This window comes from Daucus carota, chromosome 4, assembly GCF_001625215.2.
Source record: "Daucus carota subsp. sativus chromosome 4, DH1 v3.0, whole genome shotgun sequence".
Classification (NCBI taxonomy): domain Eukaryota; kingdom Viridiplantae; phylum Streptophyta; class Magnoliopsida; order Apiales; family Apiaceae; genus Daucus; species Daucus carota.
In genome coordinates, this window is record NC_030384.2 from 49,580,535 (window position 1) to 49,594,583 (window position 14,049).

Consider the following 14,049-nt stretch of genomic DNA (forward strand, 5'->3'; position numbering starts at 1 on the left):
GACACGCGGAGGTGCTAAACAACAATGGAGATCAAAATATGGTTTTTAAAATGTGCTAAGTTAGGTTAGCTAGGTAAAAGTGCAGATTACTGTGTTGAGTGTAGATAAATCATGCAATGCATCTGTTTCTGTTGTGATACAGCTCTCTCAGTAATAACTTCACATGACCTGAGTTGGTTTAGAAGTATACATTAGCTTGTGATCAATCTACTTTGCAAGTCACAGCAACTCCTTAATAATATATTTTTAGAAACTTAGAGCCAATAAGAGGTATTCATAGGAAGGTTTGTAAATTGTAATATAAATTTGTTCTTGTGCTCGAACAGCACAAGAATGAAGAATGTGTTGTGTAAGATAATTTGTATTAACATGTGTGTAAGACTGTAAGGTATATTGCATTGATAATTTTGCGATTCAGGTCCTCAGGAAGCATGTTTTTCTCATAGATAAGTACATATATTTCAAAAATAAGCTAGACTAAACATCTACTCAGTTAAGCGTGATGTGATAGTTGATAAGAATTTTTGAAGGGATAGACATATTGGAGCAGGCTAAAAAATTGAAAACAACATACATTGGTATTGCAGCAATTTTAGAGGCCTCTCCATGGGTTTTTGTTCTCATGAGTAAAAACGGTGGCTCACAAGAAGCAACTTAGATGGTATCATGTAACACCAAGTAAGATTACGAAAAAGCAAGGCCAAAATTTATTAAGCTAACTTTGAAGATTAACTGCGGCTTAAAACAAATTTTCAATACATTTTAACATGAAGATACCATATGAAAAAAAAAAAGAGATCTCTGCTGAAGTTTAAAATCCAGCTTGAGCTCGAATCTCAGCTTTTTAGGTCCAACTTTTGGGCTTTTTTTGGGTCCAACTTTTGGGCTTTCTAGCTTTCTACACTTCTGTCTGCAATGTTTTGAGATAAAAAATATGTTGTGTTGGTCCAAAAGCCAGTCCATTACTTGAAAAGGCCCACATGTGGGTGTAAAAGAGATATTATCCATATATTTTTTTTTATCGTTGTTAAACGTTTAATCTTGTTATTTCATGCTCTTTGAAATATATTAATAAATTATTTATTTATTATGTGTTTAGAATAAAACATTATAAACATATACATATAACATGTATTTTCTCATAATGACAAATATATTTTGCAATTATTTGAAATAAAAATGCGTTTTTACAAAAATTAAAATAATAATTTATATTTCTAAAATCCAAATATTTGTTAATTATAATTTAAATAAATAATCATTATTATAGCTATGTTAATCTCTCTTATTGAATCAATTTCAAATCCAATTTTGTGGCTGGTACCTAGTCCTTGTAACGCTACTCAAAGATATAAATTTCCTGGGAAGTAAATAGTAAAATAGTGCATTTAACAATTATTTTTTTTACAAATATGACTAGCCTTACAGCTGTAAGTGGTAAATAACAAATATATTTAAATATTAGGGCTGTAAATTGATACGGACTATCCGGTGTCTCGGCTCATATCCGACTCAAAAATATGATACATGTCTCATATCCGTTTTGAAAATGATCCAAATCTGGCGGAAAAATTAAGCTCGTATAATATATGATCCCGGATATGAGCACACCTATACCCGCTCAGATTCGGTCCAATATAATTTTTCATAATATGATCCTACCCGAATAACCGAATATGATCCACGGTTCATATTCGATTCAAACTCATATACATATTATATTTTAACACCATCATATTTGCAAGTAAACAGTCATCATTTTATAAAATTATAATATCTTATTTAATTTTATATATTCATAAAATATGATTTATTTAATGTAATCATGCTTATAATCTTCATATATATTTAATAAATGATATATACCAACATATAATTATAAGTTTTAATTTAAAATTATTATACTTTACAATATTATGTTTACTTAGAGTAAATGATAATTATTTGAACAATTGAAATAATAATGATATTTGATGTTAGTGGATCATAAACTACCCGGTTAAAATATAAAAAATACGATACTGGATCTCCGTTCAGATCCGAATCTCAAATACCCGCGATCGGTTTATATCCGAATAAAACGATCTCAGAGCCAAATCTGGACAAACTAAAAATAATATGATCTCATACTTGAGTAGAGAGGTACCGGAATCACCCAGATCATTTTACAGTCTGTTAAAAGATAAATTTCACGGAGTGACTCTGGTGTTTTTGTACGCAGAATCTCTTCTGTAATCATTGCTAATCTCCTCAACTTTTAACATCTTAATCCCGTTTAAATCGGGTTGAGACAATACTATAACATTTTTCAAGGCCTGATAGGTGATTAGCATAGCGTGTTTTCTGCTAATCCAATTTAATAACCTAAGAGCAACTCCAATGCACCCATTCCTTACCTATATTTGATCTACATGGACAAAATTTGAGGGTTGAGAACAAAAAGAGCTCCTCCAACGCAACTCCCTATCCCCTATTAATTTTAGGTGAGAAAAAGTTCAACCCCTTATTTGAGGGATGAAAAAGCAACCCCCTATATGCTCCATGTCATCACCAGCTCATATTTTCCTCTTATTTTTCTGTTATTTATTAGTACAATCTTTCTCTCTCCTTGAGTTGTATATATAGATTTAAAATATAGGGAATCAAATAGGGAACACCGTTGGAGCAAAATAGCTTTTTGATCCCCAATATTTTAAGTAACCATTAATATATAATATTTTAGGGGTTGAAAATAGGGAATTGCATTGGTGTTGCTCTAAGCGTCTGCTGTTACCCATTTCTAGGTACAAGAATTATTGGAGGTAGGCAAGTCCTGAAATGGTTATTTCTATATATTTTAATAATAAAATATTATTAAATTTGTGGCTAGTGCTTTGCATCAAAATCCATTTCAGAAATGTAGGAAGAAACCAAAACCTTGGTGTACTGATTTAGAACGCGTTGGACTTGTGACTGGGATTTTAAAATGTTTATTCAGATAATTTTGATTTATTATTAATTTCTAAATTTTTAAAAGTATGAAATAAAAATAAAAATAATTTATAAGATTATTTATAGATAATTTTATTTAAAATGATTGGAAATCACAAAAAATTGTATTTCAAACTAACTTCTGGTTATGTCAAATTTTGACTTAATTCTAATTTTAAATCAGTTTCTATCTTCTTACGCAAACAGATAATTTTCAGATCAGAAACAGCTTTAACCCTGTAATTTAAAATTACTCTTAGGGCCCGTTTGGGTGAGTTTAAAATAAATGCTTATTGCTTAAAATAAATAAATGGAGTAGAAGTTAGAAACTAGATAAGACTTATAAGTGATTAAAGTGTTTGGGAAATAAGTAGAAATCCTGAAACAAAAGTTAGCATTCCTAACTTTTTTTAAGTGCTTCTTGACTTCTTACACAAACGGTACGAAATAAGTGCTTCTAACTTATAAGTCGAGAAGTCCGGCTAAAAGGGGGCCAAACACCCCCTTAGTTTGAAGTTTCATCAAAATGAGAAAAATCAGTTAATTTTAATTTTATTCTGTTTCATATTTAAAATGGATGATTTTTTTTCCTCCCAAAAGAAAGGGATGATTTTTCTTATATAAACACCTCTTATTTTCTTTATCTCGAATAATTAATAAATAAATGTTATTTCCGGATTCAAGTCCGGATAATATTAATTCCAGTTCCGTCCCGATGAAAAGGACATTATTATGCTGATCTGGGTTAAAAAATCATTATTCAATATATAATGCGTACAACAAACTGCTAATCATGCAGTAGTGCTCTCCTGATTCCAGTGTCTTCTTCTGTGTTTTTAAATTCTGTAACATGCATCTTAGAGATAATCTATAAAAATCTGAATGGATACAATGAAAGATCGATTCGGTAAAATTACATTTCTGTTTTCGTTATTTTATTGGTTTTACTATGTTCTTTGAAGGATGATTGGCTGCTAACAGGGTTCTCTGGGTAATTTGAACTTATTCCTCTATAAGCTTAAGCTTTCATTCATCATTCTTTAATTAACTTTTCTAGAAGGAAAGACCTGTAACTGTATTCAACATTGATTATGAATGGTTCTATATTATAAAATGTCTTCTTAGTTTATATTAGTTAAAGATTTGTGCACAAACTTTATGTAGGCGGTAATTCTAGCAGGGCCGCTGGAAGCTCGATCTCGAATTCGTTTAATAGAACCTGACAGGCTCGAGTTTGTATATGAGCCGAAATCGAACAAAATTTCATATTTGATCAATTAAAAGAGCTGGTTCAACTTGACTTATGAAATTAAATGAGTCGTATTTGGGGTGAGGTTCTGACTCGATCAAGTTAAACAAGCTACCTCGTCTAACTCGATTAACCTCGGTTGGAATTACATCCGACTCAAAACTCGGCTCACTCAACCCAAATTATAGCGGAATCATGAATTGATATGACCTAGACCGGGTCAGAATCTGTTCTTTTAATCATTTATTAATTTTTCTTGTTCAGTCGGATTTTAGTCTAAGCTAGCAATTCCTGGTTCACCGAACGTACCTGCATGTGTATTTGCGAACAAATATATTTATTTTTGCAGGCATATTTGGCTGATAGTAGACTAGACAATATAAGTAGAACAATAATTTGTGGTACCAACTTTCAGTCTTTTTCATAATAATATCATGGGGATTGATTCTCTTATGAGTTCCTGACAACCTTAGATTCTTGATCTTGTATCACAAGGCTAAATCAACCGTAATTGTACGTGTAATCTATCAATAATCTGTCTTGGATTGCGAGACCTGCTGAATTAGCCCATAATTACATTGTTTATCTGCTAAAGATCCTCAGCTTAACCTTTTGGCAGCAAGATCTTGTTTAGGCCCTTTTAGCATGCAATTCAAGCATTCAACTATGCTATATTCTGTTTTGCATAACCAAATAATTCAGAAATAAAGAGCTTGTGTTAGCAAGGTTAGGTAGCTTTTGTTGCAAGTTGGCTTAAAAGACCCCACAGAAATAGAAAAACAACATATATGAATGTCCTTAAAACCAACCAATAAACCTTTGTGATAAGCACAAGCACTATGTGCACCACCACTACCTGCTATAATTACAGGGTATAAAGAAAGCCTGGCTTTACAAGCCTTGCTCTTCAGTCCAGAGTTGCAACTCAGAGTTCAGGGTTCAGGGTTTCGGGTTTTTAATTTGGTGGAAAAGATGAGGCATATGTTGGTGACAATGAGGCAGAACCTCCAGAACATGAGGAAGAGTCCGCGTGTGGCGGATGAGAGTATGTTTGGTGATCAGGGGAATGGAGTGGTTAATGCAGGCAGAGCGCGGCATGGATGGAATGGATTCTCTGTTTTGTGTAGCATAGTTCTGGCGCCTCTCTCGCTTCTGTCTTGCCTGTCTCACCCTCATATCAGTGGGACTGATGGAGTCTGGGTTTCGGGTGATATTGCACGTATTTCAGAGATGAATCATCTCATGGTGAGCGACAGCATGCGTTATGCCATCTTGATGTAAATTAGTAGCAGGGGTGAGTTTTAATTTTTTTTCGTGTTTCTGATTACTTCGTATAGAATCAGGCAACTGAATGGTTAGGATCTAGCCTGACCAATAATTTTGTATCCTGTAATTGTGTTGTTCATCATCATTCTAGTATAAAATACATGAAAGATTAACATTAGCCTGCTTGTTCAGTGAGTCCATTATTTGCATGTATAGTAAACTTTAATAAAATTGTATTGCTCGGGTCACCTTGTCGTTCCTGAGTAATCCATATTTAAATCTATAATGGCACTTTACTGATAATGTCCATTCGGTTTTTGTCGAGAAGATTTGGCTCTTGGTGGAATCTTTCATGCAAAGAAATCACTAATCATGCCGAAAAGTGTTTAATGCTTTCCTAAATCCTCCGGTGTTCGGAGAAGAGCCTAATCATATTATAAATCTAACAAGTAGCAGACGAGAAACTGTGCTTAAGCCTCTGAGAACATTAGAAATGGTCTCGAAACTAATAATGATGAAAAAGTAGTAGTTAGGATGACAAAATCGCGGTTAATTTTCAGTACTGCATAATTAGAAGTTTTTTATTTGAAGGGAAGTTTATAGCTTGGATATACCAGTCAAGTTTGTCACTGAAATCACGAAATACCAGAGCTCTGATACATCTAAAACTTTACGGTGTCAGAGGAAGGTCCCAAATGGATCTTATGCTATATTTCAACATGTTTTGACAGACAATATGTATATGCATTTCTTCTACTGCACATCATATTGGTTTGTTTTCCTTAATCTAACAAGACACTATTGTCATGTCTAATCTCTAGTGGAGGAAGTATAGATTCAGTAAAGCTTTTAGCTTGGTTTGATATATAAATCTCAAATCATCACGACTGCAGCAACAAGTAAATCAATGTTATAAAAAAGGTTGTCTGTCGTTTAATGGTGGTAACTCCAGAATCACATGTTTTCTGGATAGCAGGAATAACTTTGCTTTTTATTTGGAAGGAATCATACTTATGTTGCTGCTGATTCCCCAAATTTTCATGCACAGACTGCTTGAAAAGTACTAAAAATGACAATCGAAAGAAAAAACTAAAACCAGATGTTAATTCTTAATTGAGTAAATTGCAAAATAATGGCTGAATTTTACCCGCTTTCATATTTTCGTGGCCGAAATTTCAAATTTGCAATATGGTGGCCAAATATTGCTTTAACTCTTCGAAAAGGTGGCTCAAAGTCATTTTTTAAGAACAAAAATTAGTATTTTTTTCCGAAAAAAGTAGTACTTAGTCACCATTCTGAAATAAAAAGCAATGTTTGGCTACTATATTGCAAATCTCAAATTACGGCCCCAAAATGCAAAAAATGGGTAAAGTTAAGCCACAGTTCTGTAATTTCCTCTTCTTAATCTGACCTCGAAGATGAGAAAACCGTCTCAGTCTCGTTCAATTTTAAAGATTACCATCACCTCAATCTCTTATCCTTTGATCAAGTATTTTTCGTGTTCAACTTCGACTCGATTCTGGAATGAGGCCAATCAGCGAAGAATTACGTGAGAAAGTGTGCATCACTATTCAGCACATCAGAGATCGAACAGCAAACTTGCAGTTGCAGATAACATGTGAACAGAAATTGCCTTTTGCTGCATCATCTCTTACAAGTGAGCTGACTGTTTACAAAGTCTCAGCCAGTACTTTTATCAACAAAAACTTTCTGCATATCAGAACCAATTAAGCACATGCAATGTTCGGCACTAGCTTTCGCCACTCCACTCTCAGTGGTGGACTATTCTTATTCCAAGTTCTAACTGAGAGTCCTGAAAAAGTATAATCATGTTTTGTTTCGGAACATATTAAGTGGAACAGGAGGATCAGACTTCAGAGTCAACCATTGTCGTTGTCTTAACAGGATACTAATGGCTCTGAAGTCGCAAAAATCTGGTAACTACAATCTAGAGTTCTCACATCGAGAACATTCTACCACAAACAGTACTAAAACTATGACCGACTCTCAGTGCACCATACGCGAAATGTCCAATGATGCACGAAAGAGCAGAAACCTACAAGTTTTTGGTCGTTGACATGTAATATCATCATTTATCGATAAGTCTATTAGTTAATGATTACTCGGGGTTGAACATGATTCGCCTAACCTTATCCTAGGACTCGGTTTATGCCTCCCTGCTCCATAAACTTTCGCGCACAAGCACTCATTAACTAAAGAGTACTGCATTTTTTCCAACCTTCTGGCCATTTCCGTAGTTAAAGATTTGGGCCTTGTCAGAGGTTTGATCACGTGGATATATCATCCGATCTAATATTGGTGTTTGGTAGTTAGTGGATTGAAATAGCGATTTGGAATCAAATTATTTATTTTGAAAAAGTTAATTGGAGGAGCTTTATCAATCAGATGATTAACTTGTGTTTAGTTAAATTATATAAAATTAATCAAATAGCTATTTATCAAACATTTTCATCCAAAACAGTTAATTCATTCTGCCAGTTAAAACAACTAATTCAATCTACTAACAACTAATCACCAAACAAGCCCTTTATTTATGTCCGCAACAGTTACTGATAGGTCATACACTCGTATTAGTGGCCTCCTAGGAATCTTCACTTAATCAACAGATAAAGAGGAAGAGCTTTCGTTCAGGTAATGTCTGAGTCTCAGAGATGGTGAAAACTCGATCAACAATCAAAACACATACGCGAATATTACCATGTCATGAAAATGATCTCTAGCGAAAATGATCTTAACCGTCTTTAATTACGTAATGATGTTAATGTGATCACAGAACTAGCACAGCAATGGTAATGAAAATAACTGCATGGGAACCACAATGAGGACTAAAAGATAAACAACAGGGAATTAAAGTAGCTTTTGAATTGAAGCCCAGCAAGCATTATCTTTTCCCCTAATAAAGTAGACCGTTCAAGTGCTAATCACTGATTCCCTCCAAAAATCTCTATTTTCTCTCCATCAAAGCTGAAAATGACAAGGGGAATAAAGTAGATTATCAAATACCGAAACAAATTACTTAGTGCTGACACACCGCAATTTTGTTCAAAAAATAACAAAAACATCAAAATATCACCCTGTTCCAGTTTCTCTTAATCTATCTCAGTCAATCTAAGACCTTAATTTGTCAGAGGAAGTCCTCAAATGGAAGTCGAACTTGAGACCTCCGTCAAATCTGAGCTCTGATATCATGTTGAGAACTATTCCATCTAAAATCTTAAGGTGTCAGAGGAATGTCTCAAATGAATATTATGTTATATTTCAACAATCGTGGTGTGGGCAAATATGTGTGGACAACAGTGATCACCACAACGGGAACCTGACTAGTCTACAAAATTATAAGTTCTATTTTTTTAACCCCGACACCCATTCAAAATTCTGGTTCCGCCCCTACTGGCAGAAATTAAACTAAATTGAAAATAATGTTACCAGAACTCCTAGAAAGACGACTTTCAACCACTATGTATAACACAGTAGTTTTTTCTACTGTCGCGATAAATATTTGCAGAGTTTGTGGAATGCAGATAAAACAAATGAAGCTGTCTTGGTTAATTCTGCAAGAGACATGATTACAGTTGAGGAGTGTGTGGAATTGGGATAGAACACGTGAATTAGGTCGATCCCTCCGGGATATTAACGTATGAAAGACAAATCTAATGGGAAACACCTTTATCCTTAACATGAACATAACATTGATGATCATTGAGTGGAAGACCAAGAGCATAAAGTGGGGGATCACATTTGTATGTCAATGTTTGGATGTGCAAGATAACTATCTCAAACACTAAAGTGTTTAGCTTCTTTTTTTAAATTTCTCATGTCAAGAATCGCTCAAAAGAGTATTCTTAGTTGCCGATTGTTAAAAGAAATTATTTGTGACAAGGTCATGAATTCTGTCGTTACTAAAAATTACTTGTGATCGATTATAAAATAAACTCTACTTGTTTGGTTCAAATTCGAGCTCGATAATGCAGGCTTGAATAGGCAGAACTGCAGAAGCAAGGTATTGTCTTGATGTGATAATACTATTTACATATAAATGGATTTGATTTTTTTTACAGGGTCTGGAGACTGGATTAGATTTAGACATTCTAATTGGTGGATAATTTTAGAGCTTAAAACTTGGTTACAATTCAACTCAGTCCCACGAGTCGAATTCTGTAAATCGAGTCTGGCATTTGAACAGACTCTAAAACAAAACTTAATCAGTTCAAAGTATACTAATTTTCTTATGCCAAATCAAGTATCATCAATGTGGTTCGGTTTATAATATGAATTTTCGAGAAATTAAAAATCATAATGTAAATATGAACACCTTATGCCGGAAAACAAAATGAAGTTTGATTTGGTTATACGTGCACTCTTGCAGCTGAAACTAGTTTAGATAATTGTCACCAGTACCTGCAATAAACTTCTGATTTGCGCTCATGTATGGAAATGCATCAGCCTTATCCCTATTCACTAGTTTCTGCTTGCTGGCTGCTGCATACATTATGACGTGTAGAACGAGTAAAGGCCCATACACTAATGGGCTCAAATCAGAATAGCTCATTTACAAGATCGAGACCCAAAAACGCATTTACAAGATTGTTGTCCAACTTCATCTTCTATACAACATCTAAACTGGATAGCATCTCTAAAACCGTTAATTAAAATAATACTCCCTCCATCCCAAATTAGATGACCCGTTGACTTTGGACACATAATTTAAGGTTCATTGACCGCATGGATACGTGATTTATTTTCAAAATTTTATTTTTGCAAATAAAAATTTAAATATGAAATTTTCATTTATAAAAGAAAAAATAAAAAAATAAATTTCGGAAGTAGACGGTCAATGCACCTAAAGTTACGTGCCCAAATTCAAAGGGGACATCTAATTGGGATGGAGGTAGTATAATTACACTTGGGAAATAAAACATTATATAATTACTACAAAAGAGAAAAGAGATGGTGACTAGTCATGCTAATTGTTCTAAAAATTCTCGATTTAATCAGTTCGATTTTTGAAATCCGATTAATTCTAATAAATACTTCTTAATCAAAATACATATAAAAAATAGTGAAATTAAAATATCGTATTATTGTGATTATGAGTACTTGTGAATTTATGATTTAGTTAATATATAACTAATATAATAATAACTAAATATTAAATAATATTTTAATATCAAAATACATCCGATCTTCATCCAGATTAATCCCTGATTTTCGATTGATCCTAAATCGATAAAGCAATCGATTAGGTCTGATTCTCGAGATTGAAAGTAACACTGATCATACTGAACAAAAAAGTGAGACTCAAAATTTTTTTAATCTCCTGAAGTTCTTCCCAAAACAAATGAAAAACAAGTAATTTACAATCTTTACAGGATATACAGAGCAATACAAACTGATAATGAGAATCGAGCAGAAGCCGCCCTAGACAAATACGGGGCATGTTTGGCTAACAAATAAAAACACTTCTCTTAGGGCAAGTCCAACACTATGCTAAGAGCTTCCCTAAAAATATTATAAAATAATATGTCTTAGTGATTTAGCACAAGATTTAGCACATGAGCTCCAATACTACTCCCTATATCCATTCCCTATTATTATAATAATATTAAATAGTGGAGGAGAGAGGGAAAAAGAGAGAGGGAAATGATGTGGAGGAGAGAGAGAAATGAATATTTTAATGATAAAAATAGTTTAGAAGTGGCTAGCTTATTCTAAAAATAGGGAAGGGGAGGCTTGTGCTAGTGATTTAGCACATCACTAGCATAGTGTTGGAGTGCAATTTTATCCCATATTCCCTATTTTTGGATTTAAGACTTGATTTAGCACACCTATTGGACTTGCTCTTAGCTTTTCTTTCCGAATATCTACTTTTTCTCGAACACTTTAATAATTTATAAGTATTAATTTGGTTCTTATTTTATTTCACCTTTTTATTTTAAATAATAAGCCACTTTTTCATTGGAGTTCGACTCCTTTCTAACTAAGCCCAGCCACATTTCTCTTTGGTTATGCTATATAGCCAGCCAATCATTTTTAAATTCAAATCATCCGTGGATATTATTACCAACTCTTAACAAAATATCAATGGCAGCAATATATAAATCTTATCTCATTTAATTAACAAAAGCAAACCGAACCAGTTTACTCTTTCATTCCATCTCGAACCATACATCATCACAGTAACAACAAAAAAATAAACGAATATTTGGACCATCTATCCCCCGCTTCTACATCTTCATCTTCATCAAACTATAGTGGAACAAACCGCCGTCGCCGGATCAAACAACGCCGGAACCAAGTACTTCCTCCCATTCGCCCCATGCGCATTATAGCTCGCCCCCGTCGTCGCGTCCACCAACAAGTCCCCGGCGTACCCCGGATACGCCCCCTTCGCGTAGACACCGGTGCAAGCCGACGCCGCCTCGAGCGGCGCCTCCGCCGTGCCCTGGTAGAACCCGTTTCCAAACGGATTCGTGGCGGTTCCGGCTAATAAAGCGGCTAAGTTGATCACCATTCCGTCGAGGCCCACGTCGTTGTTGGGGGCAACTAAGGGAGCGGCTTGTGGGCCGTAGATGGGCTGGTGGAACGGCCAGGCGCAGTAGCCGGGGCATTGGGTCTCGGAGTTTCCGACCCAGATGTAAGCGAACTTGTAGCTCTTTGCTTTTGAGTTTTTTACTTTCGAATTTAATTGATTGAGAGACGATGACCCATGGCTTCCGCATCGGTTTGAGCAGAAGCCGGGAACTACGACATCGGAGCTCGTTAAAACGACATTGATTGCGTTTCGATCCTCGCCTTTCGAAGCGAGAGTGATAATTTGTTTCTGCGACAACGATTTTCCGAGAGTGTACTTTTCATCGATGACTTGTTTCCCAAGTTTCAGAGATAAGCCGGGGTTTGTGAACTTCTTGTTGGATTTTGCAAGATTGTAGTATTTCTCGGTTGTTTTCCACCACGTCGACACCGCGGGCTCCATCGAGGAAGATGAAGCGGAGGTGAGTGACGTCACGAAATCCGAAATGATCGCTCGCTGAGCCGGCTTGAACTTGCCGTACCAGATCAAATTAACGGATATTTTTCCGGCGAGGAGTGGGCCGTTGTGGTACTGCAGCTGGCTGGAGGGGTCCTCAACGAGTGCGTTGAGAGTTCTGGTTGCGAATGTGAAGCTAGAGAGAGAGATTAGTACGAGAAAGAGGAGCTGTAGAAGCGCCATTGTGTTTGTTTTGTTTTCTGATGCAGAGAGATTGTGGGGGAGAGAGATGAGAAGGGGAGTGGATGAGTAGGGAATGAGAGAAAGGGGGTTTATTTATAGGAGGGATGAGGTGAGATTTTGTGAAATCGAGGAGAGAGAGAGAGGAGAAACGTATACAACGCGTTTCGTTTCTTTTGGTTTAAATGCTTTTATTTCAGCTTGCACAACGGACCACTTCCAGCTTAGTTACAGCTGATTGGACTTTTTGTTTTGCTGGGCTTCACTGTCTTTTTTATCATGATTCACACAAATTTTTACTCCCAGGATTTGTCTTAATATGTATTTTAAAAATTTATAAATTATATATTTATAACTTATTAAAAAAATTTAATAAAGGATTAGTGTTTCAATATCTATATAAAGATATTTAAAAATTAGTTACGAAACTATTACGTTCTTTTTTGAAATATAAGTCCCTTAAATTCTTTAAACACATGTCTTGATTTTTTTGTCTGTATAGTTAAAATTATATTTTTTCTTTTTTTTTTAATTTTAAAATATTAACCGTATATTTTTATTAAAAATAATGATTTTAAATGACTTATAAATACGTGTCAAATAATCAAATAACTTATATTTCAAAACAGAAGAATTATATTTTATATGCATCTTAAAATGCACGTAAGTAATAAAAAAAATGAGAGAGATAAAAGGAATATAAAAAATAAACTTGCTTCTTTTAGAATACTGATTAATGTATAGTAATAAGACTTATTATTATTTGTGGAGCTGTCAAAATTGGGGGAGGTGTGGAGTGGAAGATTTGAACTTATCACATGATTCACATCTAGTCTAAGATGTGGGTGGACTTGGGATAGGGATAGAAGTATAGATAGACAGAGGTATAGATAGGGGGAGAAAGTACTAGGGGAGGGAAGGGGAGTCAGTAGGTCCAGCCTGTATGGTTATCAATTTTGGGAGAACGCGGGGATACAAATGCAACTCCAGCTGTGTACCAGCATTTTTTGCCCGTTGAGAGTTATGTCCTTTTTTTCTCTTTTGTCTTTAAAACTTGCTCATTTTTTGGGTGCTTTTCTTTTTTGGACAGGAATTTTTGGGTGTTTTTTATTTCTAAGAAATTCCTATAGAAACATGTAGGTAGAAGTTGGTTTTTTTAGTTCATATCATACACTAATAATTATTGACATATTTTCAAAAATTCTTCCAAAGAAATTGTTTACAAATCCGTTCTTATGAAATTCGATCAACTTTCAACAGTATCGGAGGACGTTTGATTTGCAGTTAAAGAATCCATTTTAACAGGAATCAGAAATTTAAAAAACAAATATGATGG

The 14,049-nt window shown here is 34.6% G+C and overlaps 2 protein-coding genes across 2 annotated transcripts; one reads left to right on the forward strand and one right to left on the reverse strand.

The window, feature by feature from the left end:
* The first annotated feature begins 5,022 nt into the window (after nucleotides 1-5,022).
* Nucleotides 5,023-5,663, forward strand: LOC108217699 (uncharacterized). Its single transcript, XM_017390581.2, has one exon. The coding sequence runs from the start codon at nucleotides 5,192-5,194 to the stop codon at nucleotides 5,498-5,500; it is 309 nt and encodes a 102-aa protein (XP_017246070.1). The 5' UTR covers nucleotides 5,023-5,191; the 3' UTR covers nucleotides 5,501-5,663.
* Nucleotides 5,664-11,588: 5,925 nt separating this feature from the next.
* LOC108215571 (protein PHOSPHATE-INDUCED 1) lies at nucleotides 11,589-12,800 on the reverse strand. The gene has a single exon (XM_017388070.2). It carries the CDS (start codon nucleotides 12,714-12,716, stop codon nucleotides 11,748-11,750), a length of 969 nt encoding a protein of 322 aa, XP_017243559.1. The 5' UTR covers nucleotides 12,717-12,800; the 3' UTR covers nucleotides 11,589-11,747.
* Between the last annotated feature and the right edge of the window lie 1,249 nt (nucleotides 12,801-14,049).